The sequence below is a fragment of the Schistocerca piceifrons genome, chromosome 4, assembly GCF_021461385.2.
Source record: "Schistocerca piceifrons isolate TAMUIC-IGC-003096 chromosome 4, iqSchPice1.1, whole genome shotgun sequence".
NCBI lineage: Eukaryota > Metazoa > Arthropoda > Insecta > Orthoptera > Acrididae > Schistocerca > Schistocerca piceifrons.
Genome location: NC_060141.1, coordinates 196,599,884 through 196,620,165, shown reverse-complemented (window position 1 = coordinate 196,620,165; position 20,282 = coordinate 196,599,884). Strand labels below are relative to the sequence as shown.

The 20,282-nt window shown below is 47.7% G+C and overlaps 1 protein-coding gene across 1 annotated transcript in view; it reads left to right on the top strand.

The window, feature by feature from the left end:
- LOC124795728 (vegetative cell wall protein gp1-like) overlaps nucleotides 1–11,982 on the top strand; it is a 598,084-nt gene extending 586,102 nt beyond the window's left edge. Inside the window, exon 8 of the mRNA XM_047259811.1 lies at nucleotides 11,798–11,982. Within this exon, the coding sequence (XP_047115767.1) occupies nucleotides 11,798–11,982 (185 nt within the window). The remainder of the gene's footprint in view (nucleotides 1–11,797) is intronic.
- The last annotated feature ends 8,300 nt before the right edge of the window (nucleotides 11,983–20,282 follow it).

Sequence of the window (20,282 nt, the reverse complement as noted above, 5' to 3'; positions counted from 1 at the left end):
CTACAATCCTGTCTCACTCCCTTCCCAACCACTGCTTCCCTTTCATACCCCTCGACTCTTATAACTGCCATCTGGTTTCTGTACAAATTGTAAATAGCCTTTCGCTCCCTGTATTTTACCCCTGCCAACTTTAGAATTTGAAAGAGAGTATTCCAATCAACATTGTCAAAAATGCAAGAAACGTATGTTTGCCTTTCCTTAATCTTTGTTCTAAGATAAGTCGTAGGGTCATTATTGCCTCACGTGTTCCAACATTTCTACGGAATCCAAACTGATCTTCCCCGATTTCGGCTTCTATCAGTTTTTCCATTCGTCTGTAAAGAATTCGCGTTAGTATTTTGCAGCTGTGACTTATTAAACTGATAGTTCGGTAATTTTCACATCTGTCGACACCTGCATTCTTTATGATTGGAATTATTATATCCTTCTTGAAGTCTGAGGGAATTTCGCCTGTCTCATACATCTTGCTCATCAGATGATAGAGTTTTGTCAGGACTGGGTCTCCCAAGGCTGTCAGTAGTTCTAATGGAGTGTTGTCTTCTCCACAAAACATAATGTAATATGCGTAAATAAGTTAAAGGATACGATCGTCTTTTATTACAATTCCGTCCGTCAGCCACAGGAATCCATAATAATCAACAACAAATACATGGAAATACATTGCGAATAATTTAATGAAAAACGACCGCAAAAATCTAGTCGTAAAGAAAAAGATACCAGTCGTGAGTTTCATCACACTGATGATAATAAGATGTAATTCTACAAGTACTATTTTATCCTGGACTGGACCGGCTTTCGGTTTCGTATCCCATTGTCGGTTGAAAGCATGTTAGTGATCAAATAAATTCTACAAGGTTTGCTACGCATTGTTTTTCTCCGCCAGTTTCCGTTGAAAAATGCGGAATTTGCTGTGGGACATCGTGGAAAATTCCTGTTCCAGTCTCTATAGTTTCATGATATGTGGTGACGCTATACGTAGAGTTCAAAATGGCGTCTGTGAGGGAGGTGCGTTCGAAGCAGATAGCTGTCATTGACTTTCTTTTGGTGGAAAAACCGGAGCATCGCAGGTGTTCACATATCGTGCAGAATGTCTACCGAGACCTGGCAGTGAACGAAAGCAGGGTGAGTCGTTGCGCGAGGCGTCTTATCATCATCACAACGAAGTCTCGCAAACGTGTCCGATCTCCCGGGTGCCGGCCGGCCGCACACAGCTGACTTCTGCAATGTCGGAACGTACGGCCACTCTCATTCGAGGTGACCTTTGGATCACCATGAAACACCTAGCTGCACACCTCCACCAGAGGGGATACTCGAAGGTATGTGCCCACTGGCTTCCTTGCCGCCTAACAGACGATCATAAAGAGCAATGAAGGACCGTCTGTGCGGAGTTGCTTGCGCGTTACGAGGCCGATCCTAAGAATTTTTTTGTCGAACATCGTCACAGGCGATGAAAAACTGGTTCAGTACTTAGAACTGGAAACAAAACGGCAATCCGTGGAGTGGCGTCGCTCCACTTAATCCTCCAAAGAAAAAGTTCAAAGTCGCACCACCGAGCGAGGTGGCGCAGTGGTTAGCACACTGGACTCGCATTCGGGAGGACGACGGTTCAATCCCGCGTCCGGCCATCCTGATTTAGGTTTTCCGTGATTTCCCTAAATCGCTCCAGGCAAATGCCGGGATGGTTCCTTTGAAAGGGCACGGCCGACTTCCTTCCTCGTCCTTCCCTAAACCGATGAGAACGATGACCTCGCAGTTTGGTCTCTTCCCTCCCCCCCCCCCCCCCCTCCAAAACAACCCAACCGAAAGCCGCACCATGAGCCGATAAAGTCATAGCGACGGTGTGAAGGGGTATTTCTGATTGATGTTCTCCATCGTCGTGCAACGATCAACGCTGAAGTGTATTTTGCTACCTTCAGGAAATTGAAGAAACGACTTGAGAGTGTTGGTCGCCCCATAAATGCAAACGAACTTCTCATTGTCCACGACAACGCAAGGCCTCACACAAGTTTGCCTACCCGAGAGAAACTCACAAAACGCCACTGGACTGTTCTTCCCCATCCACCATGCAGCCCGGATCCCGCAACTTCATACTTCTATTTGTTTGGCCCACTGCAGGATGTACTCCGCTGGCAGCTGTACGTGTCTCCGACATCGTCAGTAGGGTGGTAGTCTGCGGGCATACAGAGCCTCTCAGTAAGGTGGCGTAAGGCCCTCGAATTGAAGGGAGATTATGTTGAAAAACTCGGTTTTGTACCAAAAGATTTGGGAATAATATGGTGTATTGGAATCCCGAATAAAACTATACTGCTTTCAGAAAAAAAGTGTTGCATCACTTACTGAACGCCCCTTGTATTTGTAGAACACCAGGAAAGTGTTTCCTTGTTAATATTGTTCTGATGTTGCGTGAAACATCAACGAAGAATTTAATTAATATTACAAAATGTACATCGCCTCCATAGCCGAATGATTAGCGTCGTTGCTTTCGGCGCCGAAGCACCCGGGTTCGATTCCCGGTTGAGGAAAGAGTTGTGGAACGGGAACCATCCAGCCTCGTGAGGCCAGTTGATGAGCCGCTTGATTAAAGAACTGGTGGCATCGTTATGTTTCATTTACTGGCTATAAAAAAATGTTCAAATGTCTGTGAAATTTTATGGGACTTAACTGCTACGGTCATTAGTCCCTAAGCTTACACACTACGTAATCTAAATTATCCGAAGGACAAACACACACACCCATGCCCGAGGGAGGACTCGAACCTCCGCTGGGATCAGCCGCACAGTGACAATAACAGATGGAGGGATTGGCGACATGGTGATGCCGTGTCCCACAATCACAGATCGCTCTTCGTACTTTCTTTTAGGCAGTCGTTGTCCATTAGCAACAGGCCGTATGCCCCTGCTAGCTGAGTGGACGCAGTCTGCTTTAGGCGGTGGCGCGGCACGGACATGCTGTCCCGGCCGCGGGCGCGCGTGGACGAGGAAGTGTTTACACCGCCGGTACTCGCGCGTGTTGTTGTCTGACTCGATCGCCATGGCGCACAATTTTCGAAAGACTACGCTCCAATTTACGTTCGACAACGAATTTGCCAGACCCAAAGCTTTCGAAATAGAGCGTTTTTTTGAGGGAAGAAGTTCGTTTACCTGCTGCAGACATAATTGGAATACACCTGTCCATTGTAAGCAGTACAATGTACGTAAAGATGACCGATGAAGCTGCGTGTGAAAGAACTCTCTCCGCTGCTCAAAGAGGATTTAAATTTCGACACTCTGATGGCCATATCAGCGATGTAACAGTAGCTCCTTCAGGACTGGGTGTGAGGGTCATTCGGATCTTTGAATTGCCGTTTGAAGTGCCAGAATCGATGGTTACTGAATCGCTGCGACCATATGGAACGGTACTTAGTCATACGCCTGAACGCTGGGCAAGTTTTAGTAGCTATCCTGTGCTAAACGGCGTGCGACAGGTGCGGATCGTCCTTACTAAACATATCCCGTCTTATTTATACATTGGCGGATGTCGAGCTATTGTGATCTACGATGGCCAGCCACGCACCTGTTCTGGCTGTGGTGGAGAATGACATACAACGCCGCGTCGTGCAACTGCCACGTGGAGAAGCGTCACAGCGAGAAGTTCCTACGCAACTGCCGATGACGTACGTGTCGGTGGCTCGCCGGGAGGTGTTGCCCAGTTCGGAGCGTGACAAGGACGTGTTTATGCAAGAGCAGACCGAGTTACGGGAGCATGGAGGTGACTCGGAGAATGTCCCTACACCCACGTCACGTCAGTTGAGGGAGGAACCTTCCGAAAACTCACATGAAGCACGCGGCGTGGAAGTAGAGGTCGAGACAGTGGCGCCGGCAACGGACCAACGAACGATCGACGAACACAGTGAGGCAGCAGAGGGCAGGGCACGCAAACAGCGATCGCCGAAGCGTCGCAAAAAGCGTCGCCATGGTTCGGGTGACACGTACCCCCCTAGCTTAGGGGACACGGAAGGTATCCTAGCTGAAGAACTGTCTGACACAGAACACGTGCCTTTAGAGGACGCTGACAGGATTCCGTCAGATGGTGACCGTATGTCCAGCCTTTCAGATGGTCCCTCTTCATTGACACCGACTGACCCAGCGCTGCCGACGAAGGAGTCAGGGATACCAATGTCCCAGCAGCCACGTCGAAATACATCAGAGGACGTTTCTCGGATGGATGACCACTGCGACTGGGCGGAACCAGTCGAAGACATACAGGAATTGCCACCCCCTAATGATGACCACTCACCTACAGGATGCACACCACGGAAAGACAACAAAGGAGGGCAGCACGTTGGAGGGCACCCCTCTGAGCACGAATAGTGGACTAAAGCCCTTGGAGTTCTCAATGACATGACACGAGCATGAAAACGACAACGAACCAAGCATATAAGGTGGGCACAGTGAACATTAACACCGCACGTTCGCTTGCAAAGATGCAACTTCTCCGGGACATGATTTACGCCACTGACGTTGATATTCTGCTGATGCAGGATACCTGCAATGCTGCTTTTCCCGACGTGCATGGATACAACACTTACCTAGCGCCGAGGACGTGGCACAGCGATACTAGTCCGGGAAGGGATTCCGATGTGTGACCTCGATTACCTTCCTTCGGCTCGGGGTTTGGCTATGACCGTGAACGGCATTCGTATCGTCAACATCTATGCACCCTCCGGATCTGACAATCGACAGGCGCGTGCACGATTCTACTCGGGGGAGATTGCCCCCCTATTCCATGGGAGGTATGACCACATCTTGGTAGGGGGGGGGGGGGATTTTAAATGTGTACTCACACCGAAGGATCAGACTCCTAATTTCAGCTCCTGCCACGCATTGAACATGATCTGCCGGGACATGGCCCTTATGGACACGTGGGAAAAGATTCATGGGCAGCGAGAGGGCTACACGTATTTTATTAGCCACTCGGCGAGCAGGCTGGATCGGATGTATGTTTCTGACGGATTAAGAGATCACGTGTTGGCTGCTGAACGTTGGCCCACAGCTTTTACGGATCACCTTGCATTTTTATGCACGTTAACCCTCCCACGGCAGAGGGTCTGGCGGAGTCGTAGTTCCTGGAAACTTAATTCATCCTTATTGGTGGATCTCGAATGTCGCCAGCGGGTCGAAGAAACATGGCAGACTTGCACTCGCCGTCTGCCGATGCACCGTACGGTTCTTTCGTGGTGGCTGCAGTGTGCAAAACCGGCGGTACAAAGAGCTCTCATCACGTATGGCAAGGAAAAAGCGAAATGGCTCCGAGATACACTTGATTATTACTACATGGTGCTCCGCGACATGTCCTCCAGGGCCCCATCGCCCGAGCGTCAAGCGGAAGTCCATCGCATTCAGGCCTGCATTTTATCGATCACGAGACGTCGACTGGAGGGACTTTCGATCCGTGCTCGGTGCTTGGACAACGTCGATGGAGAACGTATTGGCATGCATCATGTGTCCAAGGGACATGCGCGTAATCGTCGATCCCTAATCACAGTCCTCCATGATGACGATGGTCGACCCTTGACGTCACAACAGGACATTGCTGCTGAGTTTCTGGAGCATTATCGCCTCCTTTTCACTGGGACGCCGACGGACAATCGGACAGGAGAAGAAATTTTGCAACAGATGCAAACGGAGGTGGATGGTGCGGATGCAGAGGCGCTATTGGAACCCTTAACGGAAGATGACATCCGGGGCGCACTCGCGAAGGGTGCGGTGCATAAATCCCCTGGACCAGATGGGTTGACACTCGAATTTTACCGCGCATTTGCGGATTTAATGATGTCCCAGTTGGTATTGATGTATAATGAGTTATTGAGCCCTGACACGGACGTTCCGTCGCAGTTCATAGCGGGACTACTTATACCAATACCGAAATCGACAGCGAGTGTCAGCGCCCATCAATTTAGACCGCTCACGATGCTCAATACTGATTATAAGATCTTTGCGCGAATGTTGGCGGCAAGGCTCAAGACTGTAATATCCAAGACAATACCACCAGACCAGGCTTGTCTAGGTGTTCGGAGCAACATACATTCTATCCTCGGCGAATACCGTGACGTAATTTCCCTCACGGAAGCTTGTCGCATGCGAGCGGCGTTCGTATCGGTGGGTTTTGATCGTGCCTTTGACAGGATCAACCATGATTTCCTTGACTCGACCATGCGATGCATGGCGATACCACAGGATTTTATTACCGTCCTCATGCGCCTCCTTCGCGGCGCTTCTTCGACGGTGAGAGTCAATGGCAGGGAGGTAGGAACGATTCCTGTTTGCAGCTCAGTTAAGCAAGGATGTCCCTTGTCGATGATACTGTTTACAATAGTGCTCGAACCATTGATGCAGACTCTTAGACGGTCTCTAACAGGCGTCCGACACCGTGCGAGCTCCTTCACGTGTCGTGCATATGCCGACGACTTGATGATACTCGTCCGGTCGGAGAACGAAGTAAGTCAGGTGGTTACCCTTCTTACTAGGTACGGAGTAGCTGCGGGAAGCAGGGTCAACATGAATAGAACCAAGATCATGCACATCGGTCGAGGGCTGGACGCTCTGCACAGTCCGTTTACGACGGTGGACATCTTGCGATGCTTAGGTGTATTGTTCATCCGATCGCTACGGCAATCAGCGGCGGCGAGCTATCGACGTCTCCTCCAGAACGTCCGACTGCACATACGCAACAATTCACTCCGAACGCACGACCTCTCCAAAGGGTGGACTACACTAATGTTCACCTGGCCTCGCGACTGCCGCACCTGGCACAGGTACTGCCAATGCCACATGGCATTGCTAACAGATTAATGGCGGCCTTTGGGTACTATGTCAGCCAAGGAATGTTGTTTAAGATCAAATACAAGGCTTTAACTCTCCCACACCATTCTGGAGGACTTAACCTCACGGATGTGCGGAACAAGGCTCTAGCTCTATACCTGCGAGCGACGATACGCACTTGGAACCATTGGCAACACGCCATCACGTCGGCCATTCTGGATGTGCTTCTTCCCACGTCCTTTGAACCATCGGTGGCGGTAGGCACAATCTCGCCCTCTTTTTCTCACGTCGCGCGATTTTTTGTTGATTTTAGTTATGTTCGGTTACAGATACCTTCCACAAGAATCGCCACTACCCGTGAGATATATCGATACTTGCGGCATCATCATGGCAGCAATGTTGTCGAACTTAAATACCCAACACGAAACTGGCGACAGATTTGGCGAGCTGTCCATACACCTCTCCTCACCACAGCAGCACGATCGTCATGGTATACACTAATCAACCGCAAGACAGTCAACCGCCAACGATTGTACGACATTCGCATGGTAGATTCCCCGCTCTGCCTTATATGTGGCATGCAGGACACCGACGAACATTCTCTGCAGTGCGGTGAGGCAAAGGATGTCTGGCGGCTGACGCAACGCATCATGGCCCTCCTCCGACGCACCGACGAATCAACGATCACGACGGATGCTTTATTTTTCCCTGACGCTGTGTTTTTCCCCTCACAAAAAACTTCGGCAATCCGATGGATTGGAGGACACGCATCGCACTACGTGCTCTCGCGGACCTTGATATCGGGCATGGACTATTGGCATTATCTACTAGAACAACACGAAATCATCCGACGCCACTCTAAATATAAAACGCATTTTGCGAACTTTCTAGGCAGCATGTTTCATAACCCCCCAAAGCGGTGGGGAGTCCCAGGTTTACGTTGTTTCGAGGGATAGGATGTACTCCCAGTGAAGTGACGAGGATGTCACTTCAGCCCTATATTTCTTTCCCTTCTTTTTTATATATGATTTTTCTTTTGGGACATTAAAATTAAATGAAAAAAAACAAAATTAAAAAAAAACAAAAAAAAGTGGTCAGCGCCACGGAATGTCATACCTAATGGCCCGGGTTCGATTCCCGCCTGGGTCGGAGATTTTCTCCACTCAGGGATTAGTTGTTGTGTTATCCTTATCATCATCATTTCATCTCCATCGACACGCAAGTCACCGAAGTGGCGCCACCTCGAAAGACCTGCATTGGGCGAACGGTCTAACCGACGGGAGGCCCTAGCCACACGGCATTACATTTATTTTCGTAACAGTCCTAAGGCCTAATTCGTGAGGGGTGTTTATTATAAAACGTAATTCATCTACAAAGAAGGTTACTTGTAATTCTTTCGCCCCACTGATTCTCCACTGTCTCGGTGCCTTGCTTTGTCGAGTTACCAGGAAATATTCAGAAAAAAAGACTACTAGAGGAGGAAGCGCATTAGCGTTTAACTTCCAGTCAAGTTCATTAAAGACGGCGTAAACACTCGAACCGGATAAGAGTGATGTAGGAAATAGGTCCTTTCCTTTTTTTTAAGCAACTGTCCCAGGATTCGGTCTGCCTCGGGTATGGATGTGTGTGATGTCCTTAGGTTAGTTAGGTTTAAGTAGTTCTAAGCCCCACGGGACTGATGACCTCAGATGTTAAGTCCCATAGTACTCAGAGCCATTTTTGAACCAACCAGGATTCGGATTAGGTGACATTAGGAAACCATGGGAAAGCCGAATCTGAAGTGCCGTTCGAGGATTTCATCCCCGGTCCTTCCAGATAGACGTGGTCAGTCTGCGCGTTTCGTTGAGGATCGATACATTGAGTACACATGGTACCGACTAAAAGTCCACTAGACGAGCTATTACACTAAACTATGACTGTACCGGTAATGTGGCTGAGACGGTGTTCTGTACTGTTTTGTTTCTCAGCGGCCTCTCTGCACAACCGTAACTACTCTTCTCTCAACTACAGTGTTACTCAAGGTTTTCCTACTCATATCCCTGTTCCGGTGAAACCCCACTTGTTCTTACCATGCCAAATCCCGATCCACGCAGAACTCTGTGTCCTGTGAATGGAGCCCCCCTCTTCAACTCGCGATCGCAGAGCATCTCCCGCTAAGCCGCGTCACGCGCTCGCCGCCCGTTTCCTTTGTCACGCAGCGTGGGCGGCCGGCGCCATTGTAGCATCCCCGGCCGGCTGGCTACACCTCGCGGGCGATAGATGGCGGTGCGGGCGGCTGGCGTGACAAATGACTCTCGATAAAACATGGCTCGTGACGTGTAGGGCGCGCTCGTTTGTAAACACCCAACAGCTGCGGCCGACAATATTTTAACACGCGCGGAGCGCCGAGTCGCGCATGCGCACTCGCGCGCGTGCTAGATTTGTCGTGGACCCTCACCCGCGGTCGGCCGATAGACACGTTTAAAGCGGCTCGCGCCCGCTTTTATTTGGACCGACTGGCCGGCCGGCGCGTGCGGAAGCAAATTTGCATTTTAAACAGCGCTAATAGAATGCCGCGCACTTTTTATCCCTATTTTTTGAAGCTGGTTTGCTAAAGTGTGAGCTTTCGTGGGGAGTGGAGGCAGTTGCGTTACAAACATTTTACAGGCTCCGCTTTAAAACTTTGCGGAATTAATGTCCCACTAAAGGGGACTTCGTCGCATTATTCGCACTGCGTGAAGCTCAGAGCTGCTACGAAGCAAGGTTTCATGATTTGTGTACCTCGCGCTGACAGTAATTAATATACACGATTGTAAATGTCCTGGTGAGAGAATGTCGCAAGTCTGTTTCGGCATTCACAAATTGCGATCTGTTTCGCTGTATGAGATGTTGTCAGTTTCAGAAATGTTTATAACGCTTCTGCGTTCTGACTGCGAACATTTTGGGTCAGACTCACTTGACAGTGACTGTAATGGATAACATTCCAAACATACAAGTGCCATAAATATAACCAGCCACTTTTATATATGTTTCCACTTCGTCCACCAAAAGACGAAAATGAGGCGATTTTCCTTTATTATTCGTTGGATATGAGCCGAAAAAATTGATCCATGTGTAGAGACATGTTGATGGCAGCTAAAGAAGTTGCCGAAACGTCGCTACATTGCGACCATTTTACTCGACTGAGATCCTGAGAAAAATTCATCAATGTAATTCGTTGAGAGAGTGTTATGTTAACTATTGTAGTAGGATTCCGAAGCTGCAGAGTTCTGTGAACGCTTCGTTTCATACGTAAAGAACAATGTATATACCTTTTAGTGGTAAATGGGCAACACAAAAAAAAATGCCAGCACGGTAGCTCAGCGTGTTCGGTCAGAGAGCCGGTTGGCGTCTGTAATTAAAAAACTGAGTGGAAAGATCAAGAAAATGAATTTCAACGGATGTCATATGACGTCCGCAACGACCAAACACAACGATCAACAACGAACAAAATGCAAAATAAATAAATAAATAAAATAAAATAAAATAAAAAAGGGGGTCATATTGTTTCTTAGATATTATTAGTATTACGGAGTTAACGAAGAACACTCAAGAATCGATGGGGCGAGAGATTTGTAGGCAAGGTCTTACGTAAGTTAACCGCACTTCCGATCCGTTGCACTTCCCATTCATTCATTCGTCCGACGAAACTCGTTCTTTGAGTTTTGTTGCTGTTCAATGTTAAATCTCTCGGAAATTTTACCCTCAATATTTTTGCTGCCAGACAATGCTACGGGGAGACCAGGAAATTTGACGAACAGATTGTCCATTTTATGCTGATGTAAGTAAGTCTGTCTGATGACGCAGATATAATACGCCGGAAGACGCCATAGAAACAGACGAAAAGACTGTTTACTGTTCCTTGAGTATTAGAATCAAAAGACTAGGTTTTCGTATTTCTCGTATACTTTGGAAATCACTTAAGGTAAACCTATATCGGATCTGTTTTGAGGTAGACTTGTCAGAAAAATGCACACATGTACTGGCGGACATCTTTAATGTGCAGAGATTTACGTAACTTACCTGTTTGGTACTGAATTAAATGCCATGACTATCAGAATTCGGAAAAGGTCGCTTGGTAGATATGCTGACAGTAAAAACTAACTTTATCAGTATGTGTTGTAACTGTGTACGTAACTGATGGCATCTCAAGCATTCCTGAAAGGGCTCGTGAAACTTTATGTTGTGCTGTTGTGGTCTTCTGTCCAGAGACTGGTTTGATGCAGCTCTCAAAGCTACTCTATCCTGTGCAAGCCTCTTCATCCCCGAATAACTGCTGCAACCTATATCCTTCTGAACCTGCTTAATGTATTCATCTCTTGGTCTCCCTCTACGATTTTTACCCACCGCGCTTCCCTCCAATACTAAACTGATGCCTCAGAACGTGTCCTACCAACCGATCCCTTCTTCTAGTCAAGCTCTGCCAGAAATTCCTCTTCTCCCCAATTCTAATCAGTACCTCCTCATTAGTTACGTGATCTACTCATCTGTTCTTCATGAAATAATATTTATATGAAAGAATAAAAGTGACTACGAATGAAATTTGTTACTTCATTTAGACCTACTTAAGTTACTTGCAAGAAAGTAATTGAATAAATAAATAAAGAGCGATGTGTAAACTGCACTTATCTTAACCGTAAATGTCGGATTTGTGTTAGCTCTTGATGTCGCCACAGTCCGCGAATACTCCAGTAGCGAAATAAAAAATCTCAAGTGAAAAACGTTGGAACTGATTGCTACCAGGACGATTAATTAGGGAAATTGAATGGTATCATCCAAATTGGCATTTGCTCTTTCTGACTTTTTTTGCCTATTACGATCTTGTACTTGGAGTTAACGGGAAAGTAGGTGCTGCATTGCTGGCTCTCGTACCGTCAAGAGTGTTGCAGAGTTAGGCTTGATTGGCGACTCCATGGAGTTAGGCTTGGTTCGACAGCTTGTTTTTGCAGCGTGTGGCGCGTTCCCGAATTTCACGCCAGGTGAGCGGGTGACAACCGGCTGGGCGGTGTCGCGCATCGGGCATGCAAAAACTACCTGCCTCGCTAAAGAGCAGCCACGTTGTGACTACAGCCGCACGATGTTGGGCCGCTCCCTGGCAGAAGGTGCCTCGTTACCAGTCGTATTCCTGGGAGCTGCACGGCGCCTGTTGCAAAGGCTCTACTGATAACATCTTTAAAGGTCTGTCTGGGAATTCAGATCCTAAGTGTTGCAACTTAGCCTCTTAACATGTTGACTTAGACTCAGGCATGGCCAGGTTATGTTCCTGGGAAATTTCCTTCTTCGCGGTTTGTATGCGACTCAGGAGCGGTTGCTGGAGAACCGAGACTAATATGTCACCGTCCAGCCATAGCACAGACACACTGGCAGAGGAGTGGCACACGCAGTGTTTCGAAGGCTCGCATGTTCCACGCCACAAGTATTAGCATCCTGGTATTTGGCACTGTGGGTTGACTCTAGGTGAAGTAGATTTTAAAATTTCGCTGCAGAGGTTGCATCTCAGACTACTGTTAATACGTAGAAGCTAAAAATGCGTATTGTATCCAGTTATTTCACATAAAAAAATTCGGAGGCACAACTTTTCAGCACGCCCTTGTAGCGGAGGGCGCTCTGCCACACTGCGGTGGTCAGAAACGTTTGTGAACTGTCCAGGTAGCCGTTCAAGATTTCGAGGAAACTGTTCGTTGTCTCTGTAGTGAAAGTAGATACAATTGAATATCCTATATTTGAACAGCATTCCAGCACCAAAATTTATTTTCTTGTATTACGCATTGCGAAACCATGTTTTGTACAGACTGAGATTTTCACTCTGCAGCGGAGTGTGCGCTGATATGAAACTTACTGGCAGATTAAAACTGTGTGCCGGACCGAGACTCGAACTCGTAGGAGAGCTTCTGTGAAGTTTGGAAGGTAGGAGGCGAGGTACTGGCGGAAGTGAAGCTGTGAGGACGGGGTGTGAGTCGTGCTTGGGTAGCTCAGATGGTAGAGCACTTGCCCGCGAAAGGCAAAGGTCCCGAGTTCGAGTCTCCGTCCGGCACACAGTTTTAATGTGCCAGGAAGTTTCATCTTCTGTACATTTTTCCTGCTTTCCGGACACTACACTCTGTGCAACATATAAAAAATACATATATCTTCAAGTTCCCGTAACGAGCAATGCAGCATCGCTGATAAACAGTCGTGAACGGTAGAGAGTGGTAAACTCCACAGTGAAACATCACAGACGTATTGAAGGTAGCAATACCAATGTCTTGTCGAGTTTGTAGTGGTTGAGAGAAGTGACATTTGTGCGGAGATGGAATATGTTGACACTATAGCGAAGCCCTATACACTTCAGGTTCCTTTCACATTCGTTGGTTTCGCCAACTCAGAACCAGACTATCGCATTCCAGCCTAACCTAGACGTAGGACCTAGCTAGAGATCAGTCCGTCACCACAATCACTGCTTTGCTTTCACGCTCGTTGAGTTCGCAAATTCACAACCAGACTGTCACATTCCAATGTAACCTAGATCTCGGGCTAAGCTGCAGATTACCACACCACAACCACGTCGTTTGCTTTCAGATTCGTTGGCTTCGCCAACTCACAAACAGAGTAGCTGCGGAAAGTTAGCTATTCCAGGAAGGGCCCCACCTTCTGCAAAGAAGTCCCTGCAGAAATTCGCTGTGATTAACTGTTCCACGCTTGCTTGTGTGCAGGCGGTTATTCGCTGCGAAACGTAAGCAATTCACAACGAGGTGCCTGCCAGGCATTGCTCATTGAAGACCTCGTGCGCCTGCAGTTCTGATTTGTGACCACTTGCTCCTTACCCTAAAATACTCACCTTAGGACAGTGCACAGCGAGTATAATTGTGCCCCTTCAAGTCTGCACTGAGGTGATAGAAGCCATGAGACAGCGACATGCATATATACTGAAGGCGGTAGTATCGCGTACACAGGGTATAAAAGGGCAGTGCGTTGGCGGAGCTATCATTTGTACCCATGTGAAAAGGCGTCCGATGCGATTACGGCCACACGACTGGAATTAAGAGACATAGAACGCGGAATGGTTGTTGGAGCTAAACGCATGAGACATTTCACTTCGGAAATCATTAGAGAATTCAATATTCCTGGATCCACAGTGTTAATACGAAATTCCGGGCATTGCCTCTCACCGCCGACAACACGGTGACCGAGAACTTTCACTTAACGACCGAGAACAGCGTCGTCTGCGTAGAACTGTCAGTGCTAAGAGACAAGCAACACTGCATGAAATAACCGCATAAATCAGTGTGGGACGTATTCGTTTGGACAGTGCGGCGAAATTTGGCTTTAATGGGCTACAGCAGCAGCCGACCGACGTGAGTACATTTGCTAACAGCGCGACATCGCCTGCACCTCCTCTCCTGGGTCCGGGACCATATCGGTTGGATCCTAGACTACTTTGTTTTTCACTAGCTGCTTATTTTTTATGACCCACCGTCTGATTTCTTATGGTGGCTCGTATGTTGCCACTTAGCCGCTGTGACTGGGTCCGGGGTCCGGAGTGACTGAAAGTAACACCACCCCGGCTCCCATCCCCACTCACACTGTTGCCCGTGTCCCGCCACGTGGAGGCGGGCTCTATTTGTTTACGTCTATTTGATATCTTTTTTTTTGCAGCATTAGAAAAACTTATAACTAATACAAAATAACGTGGGATATTAATAAACAAAACGAAATTAAAGATTTAGAAAGAAGGAAGGAAGAGAACTGAATAGAGAAGAGATAGGTATAATATTGCCCATCACCTGGTTGTGGGCGGCGGCCCGGGTCTTGGAATGACCCTCAAGACGCTGGCCATCGCTCACCATGCCTTTAACATCTACCATCCTAAAAACTAACCTAACTAGAAGAGATTATGGTACGTTAAAGCTAGAAACTGAGACTAAGACCTCTATGTCTTTCGCAGTTATGAACGGCTGTAGAGCCACCATGGTTCAATATTTTTGCAGGGAACCTCGAACGACTTGTGAGTCCATGCCACGTCATGTTGCTGCAGTGCACCGGACAAAGGAGGTCCGACACGATGTTTGGAGGTATCCCAACACTTATGTCACCTCAGTGTAAGTCAGCCAGTATAGTTTCTCCGTTGCCTGATTGCCAGAATGTAGTCGGTTTATTGCGGCGTTGCAGACAGGGACGGCCAGCTGACAACACGCACTTCGCGAGTCGCACCTGCTGAAGCCCCGGGATCTTATCTGCGGGTAAGCCGGCGGCAGCAAATATTTGCCTGTTGTAAGGCAGGCGGCGGGCCGCGGGGGCGTGGCGGGGGCGGTATCCGTCACGGGCGGCGGCGGTGGCGGCGAGTGCTTGGCGCTGACAAATGGCGCTGCATTTAGTAATGCAGATTATGCGGGCGCATGTTTCACGCTGTCAGCCGCACGCCGCCCGCCGCCCCATAAACACGGCGCGGCCGTTCGCACCCGCTGCCCTGCCTCCGACAAGCCGCTCCGCTGCTTAATGCCACCTCATTTCGCACGCTGTCTGTTGCACCCACACAAAGGAGCTGGGCATCCGTGTATTACTTGCTGACTTCGTGGTACATAGAATAATGGGACTCCTTAAATATCAACATTTAGGCTCGGCACCACCGCGACCTATATGAAGCCTTATTTATATGGTGCCTTTTGATGTTACTGGCATCTGTTACTTTTTCGCCGTTACTATCACGAATAACTAATATGTGCGGATACTGTGATGTCCTATGGTTAAACATGTGGAAGTGGTTTCGACAGGATACGGTCGTCATCCGGTATCAAGTTTTACAATGAGGTGACAAAGTTCATGGAATACCTTGTAACATTGTGCCGGACCCCCTTTTGCCCAACTTGGTGCTGCAGCTCGACGTGACATGGACTCAACTAGTCTTTGAAAGTCCCCTTCAGAACTACTGAACCATGCTGCCTCTACAGCCGTTCGTAATCGTATTTTGTGCACTGATCTCTCGATTATGTCCCATAAATGTTCTATAGGACTCATGTTGGGCGATCTGGGTTGGCAAATCATTCGCTCGAATTGCCCAGAATGTTCGTAAAACCAGTTGCGAACACTTGTGGCGATCGTTGTTTGGGCACATAAAGTCCGTGAAAGGCTGCAAGTTCTCTCCAGGGAGCCGAACATAGCTATTTTCAGTCAACAATCGGTTCAGTTGGACCAGAGGACCCAGTCAATTCCAAGTAAACACAGCCCACACCGTTATGGAGCCATCACTAGCTTGCGCAGTGCTCTGTTGACAACTTAAGTCCATGAGTTCGTGGGGCCTGCGGCACTCTCGAACCCTACGATCAGCTCTTACCGACTGACAGCAGGTTTCATCTGACCCGCTACAGTTTTCCACTTGTCTAGTATCGAATCGATATGGGTGAGATCCCCTGCTATAGCCGCAGGACAGGACAGGACAGATAGTTTAATTTGTGGAAAGGGGCCAAAATGAGTGGCTGTCAGTTGCACTCGAACATACTACTTTATTCATTTGACAAACATTACAAGAGTAAAGATAACATTAACATCAGAGCAAACCAAACATTAATTTTAGAACTTAATTCCCGGCTAAATGCGCCATTCAGTCTCACGCCTGAAGGGCAAAACAACTTTAACTTAAAATCGACTTAAGGCTCAAAACAGGAGTTTGAATTTTAAAAACCAGAAGGCCTTATCCTAATATTTCTTTAAATCCGGCTGAAGGCCCAAACAGTTTCATGCCTTAAGGGCAAAACAACTTTAATTTAGAATCGGCTAGAAGCCATACATAAACAAACGACAAGGACAAATAAGAAAAGGCAGCACATCAAACGGCGCTCAGAAGTTTCCAAGGGTCGGCCTGGAATTCGAACACTAACGCTCGCGTAGGTGAGACAGGCAGTCGACCCAACAAATTCTCAATCCGACGGCAACCCAACCGACAGACTGTCAACGGACCAAGTGACAGGATAACTTCCGCTGCAACCGACCAGCACACAACAGGGAGTTCAATGGAATAACGCGGAAGGTATCGGCGCCCACAATGAATTACACATTCAGCTGTCAAACTACACGCCGTGCTGGACAGCCACAACACGACGAGAAAAATACGCTGCCTGAATTTACGTCAACGGCCAGGGAAGGTAACCAGAACGTTAACGGCCACAAGGCAGAAGATTCCTCTGGTGCACTTCAATTCAAAATAATCAATTTAAATTCCACAAGAGGGTGGCTAGAATTTCGCAACTTGAAAACGCCACGTTGTTGCTCGCAGGAATGTCCCAACAGCCCACAACGAAATTCAAACGACACGATGTGAACAGTTGGGGCTGACTGGTAGATTAAGTAAAGACTCAACTTTCGTGTCCGGGATCGGTGAGCCACGGATCTCGTAGCAATGTGAACAGCCCCTCACACTCCGACCGCGCGTGGACGCCGCCAGCGGCCCCGGCCAGAGACGCGCCACGGAGACTTCCTCGCTGCTCCACGCCAACCAACCCACTGCCCGCACACTGCGCAGCCGGAAACTATAAGCGCGAGGCCAAAGATAGTACAAGGGTGCGAATATTGATACACACTGCTGCTGCGATTCGTGGAGAGAGGATAAAAGCATAATCGCGATAACTGCGGGAGAGTAATCACAGAATAGCAACTAAGGTTTAATGCAAAGCATAACACTAGCCAGCCACGGCTCACTGGGCACGAGCACAGGAGAGGTGCTGCAGGCTATGTCGTGCTTTTAGCAAAGGCACTAGTGTCGGTCTTCTGCTGCCATTAACTCCAGATTTCGACTAACAGATACGTTCGTCCTACATCACACGCTCATTTCTGCGGTCATTTCACGCAGTGTTTCTTGTCTGTTAGCACTGACAACTTTTCGCAAACACCGCTGCTCTCGGTCGTTAAGTGAAGGCTGTCGGCCACTGCGTTGCCAATGTTGAGAGGAAATGCCTGAAATTTGGTATTCTCGGCACTCTCTTGACACTATAGATCTCGGAATATTGAATTTCCTAACGCTTTCCGAGATGGAGTGTCCCATGTGTCTAGCTCGAACTAAGATTCCGCGTTCAAATTACGTTACTTGCCGTCGTGCGTCCATAATCACGTCGGAAATCTTTTGACATGAATCATCCGAGTATAAGTGAAATCTCCGCCAATTCACTGTCCTTTTATACGTTGTGTACGCGATACTGCCGCCTTGCCGGCCGTTGTTGCCGACCGGTTCTAGGCACTTCAGTCCGGAACCGCGCTGCTGCAACGGTCGCAGGTTCGAATCCTGCCTCGGGCATGGATGTGTGTGATGTCCTTAGGTTAGTTAGGTTTAAGTAGTTCTAAGGTCTAGGGGACTGATGAACCAAGATGTTAAATCCCATAGTGCTCAGAGCCATTTGAAGCATTTGAACTGCCGCCTTAAGTGTGCGTGCGTATCGCTATCCCACGACTTTCGTCACCTCAGTATGTAAAAGTGTATGAGATGTAAATACGACTGAAGACTGAGGCTGCGCCACAGGTCATCGTTGCCTTACTGATAACCGTTAATCCACGCTTTGATGGAGATGTAATCTTCCGAAACGCGGAGTGGGAAGTATAAAAAATGTACTACTTACAGCAAGTCGTATTTTCAATTGACTGGATAATTGCCTAGTTATTTACGTAACACATGGTGTCCCAAACTCTCAGGGTCAAAAATATACAGATGACAAAGAATCCTGAACTAGGTATGTTGAGATAAAGAAACAGAAGTCAGAAATGAGATTTATTTATGTATTGAAATAACCAATTTATTTTTGTAATAAAGATTTGGGCTCTTCGCCGCCAGTGTCAGCGAATGCATTATAATGAACCTCTAGGGTCGGTATCGTTTGACCCACTACTTGCACGGGTTGCTTATGATAATCGTGGGTCTAATTACTCCTCCACCAGTATCCCACACTTCTTCTAAGTGCGCATTTTACAGGCAGTTTTACGGTTGTTTGTTGAAGAATAATTTCCCACAGCACCTTCTCAAATTGTACTGTGGGAACAATTCTTTGTGAAGTCCGTCGGACTGCTCTCTGTGGCTTCTTTTGTTCAGATTGCGACGGTAAATTTCTTCCAAATTAGGTTGGTGCCTGTTACCAAGCTTATCTGTGTACCCCGTTTGGCTTTCCAGATACGGGCCCGACTGCGCAGTCCGTTAAATACTTGTCTCCAAGTTTCTGTAATGAATAATGCCACGTCTTCGACAATAGTCACCAGCTGTAAAAAGTAATGAACTACTACGTGGACAGACGAGTGTGCGGTAGCGAATATCGTCGACTTAATAATGCGCGCGCTAGCTCGTTTTCTATTGGCGAACAAGACAAGACCCCTTATAGATTCATAGTGATATTTGTGGTATAAGTGACAGAGCTGACATCGTTTTTCAGGGAACACCTCTTAATTGCATTAAAAACTTCATCGTTTCGGGCTTAATCCATCATCTCGGAAATTTGTGAATGGTACAGTATACGTTGTATAACAGTAGCATTTCGTAGTAGGAACAGCATAATACAAGGCGATTACAGCTCAAAAAGTTTGTCTCTGGAAATCTACCCTTCATTAGTGTCATACATCTACTGTATCACGTTAGCAGACATTGTCATTCCTCCTCGGCGTAATCCTCAAGCTATTCTTTCGACCTATCCGTCTTCTTGCATTCAAGACTCACAGGCATCCTTTCTTCCTTTCGTCCCTTACGTGATTGAACAAGGACACAAAACTGGAAACAATGTACGAATTTTCCATCATCTTTCGGGAGTATATCCGACATTTCGGCTGACAACCTTTCGAGAAACACAATGCACGGATTATCCTCCGCTGTACGCTGTACTTTCGTTTGCGATGTACATAGACTGCTCTAAAACATTGTACATCAGTTGCACGTCTGAAAACTTACGTGGGCTAAGATTCGTGGAGAGCAGGGAATGAAAAATAAAGCATTATGAAACTAAAAGAAAGTCTTACCGGTGAAGTAAGAACAAGGCACTAACAAAAATAAAGGAAGTCTCTTCGAAAATGCGAATCTGCGATGTTAAATGTCTGCTGCTGGATAAGACTCGGTGTGATATTGCTCCACTGTGCACTTGTAACGTACTTGAAACCTCCTTGACGTACAGCCCACTAGATGGTCGAGACGTCTACATCTACGTGTACATTACATTAGTACTCCGCAAGCAACCTGACGGTGTGTGGCGGAGGGTGCTACTGATACCACAAACCGACCACCCTTTACCTGTTCAACGTCGCCGTTCAAGACTATCCCACTCTTCGACGACAGCTCTCCTGCGACCATCCACTGTGGGGGTTCCTGCGACGACGCACTGCAAGTATCAGCTTGCAGCATCTGCTTGTCTCAAGCAAGCGCAATCGGGTTCGCGTCACTATATACCGCATTCGGTTGATTTATGGCTCTTCACGGACGATCTTCACAAGGTGAAGGCTGCGTGCTCCCTGTGTTATTACCTGGGA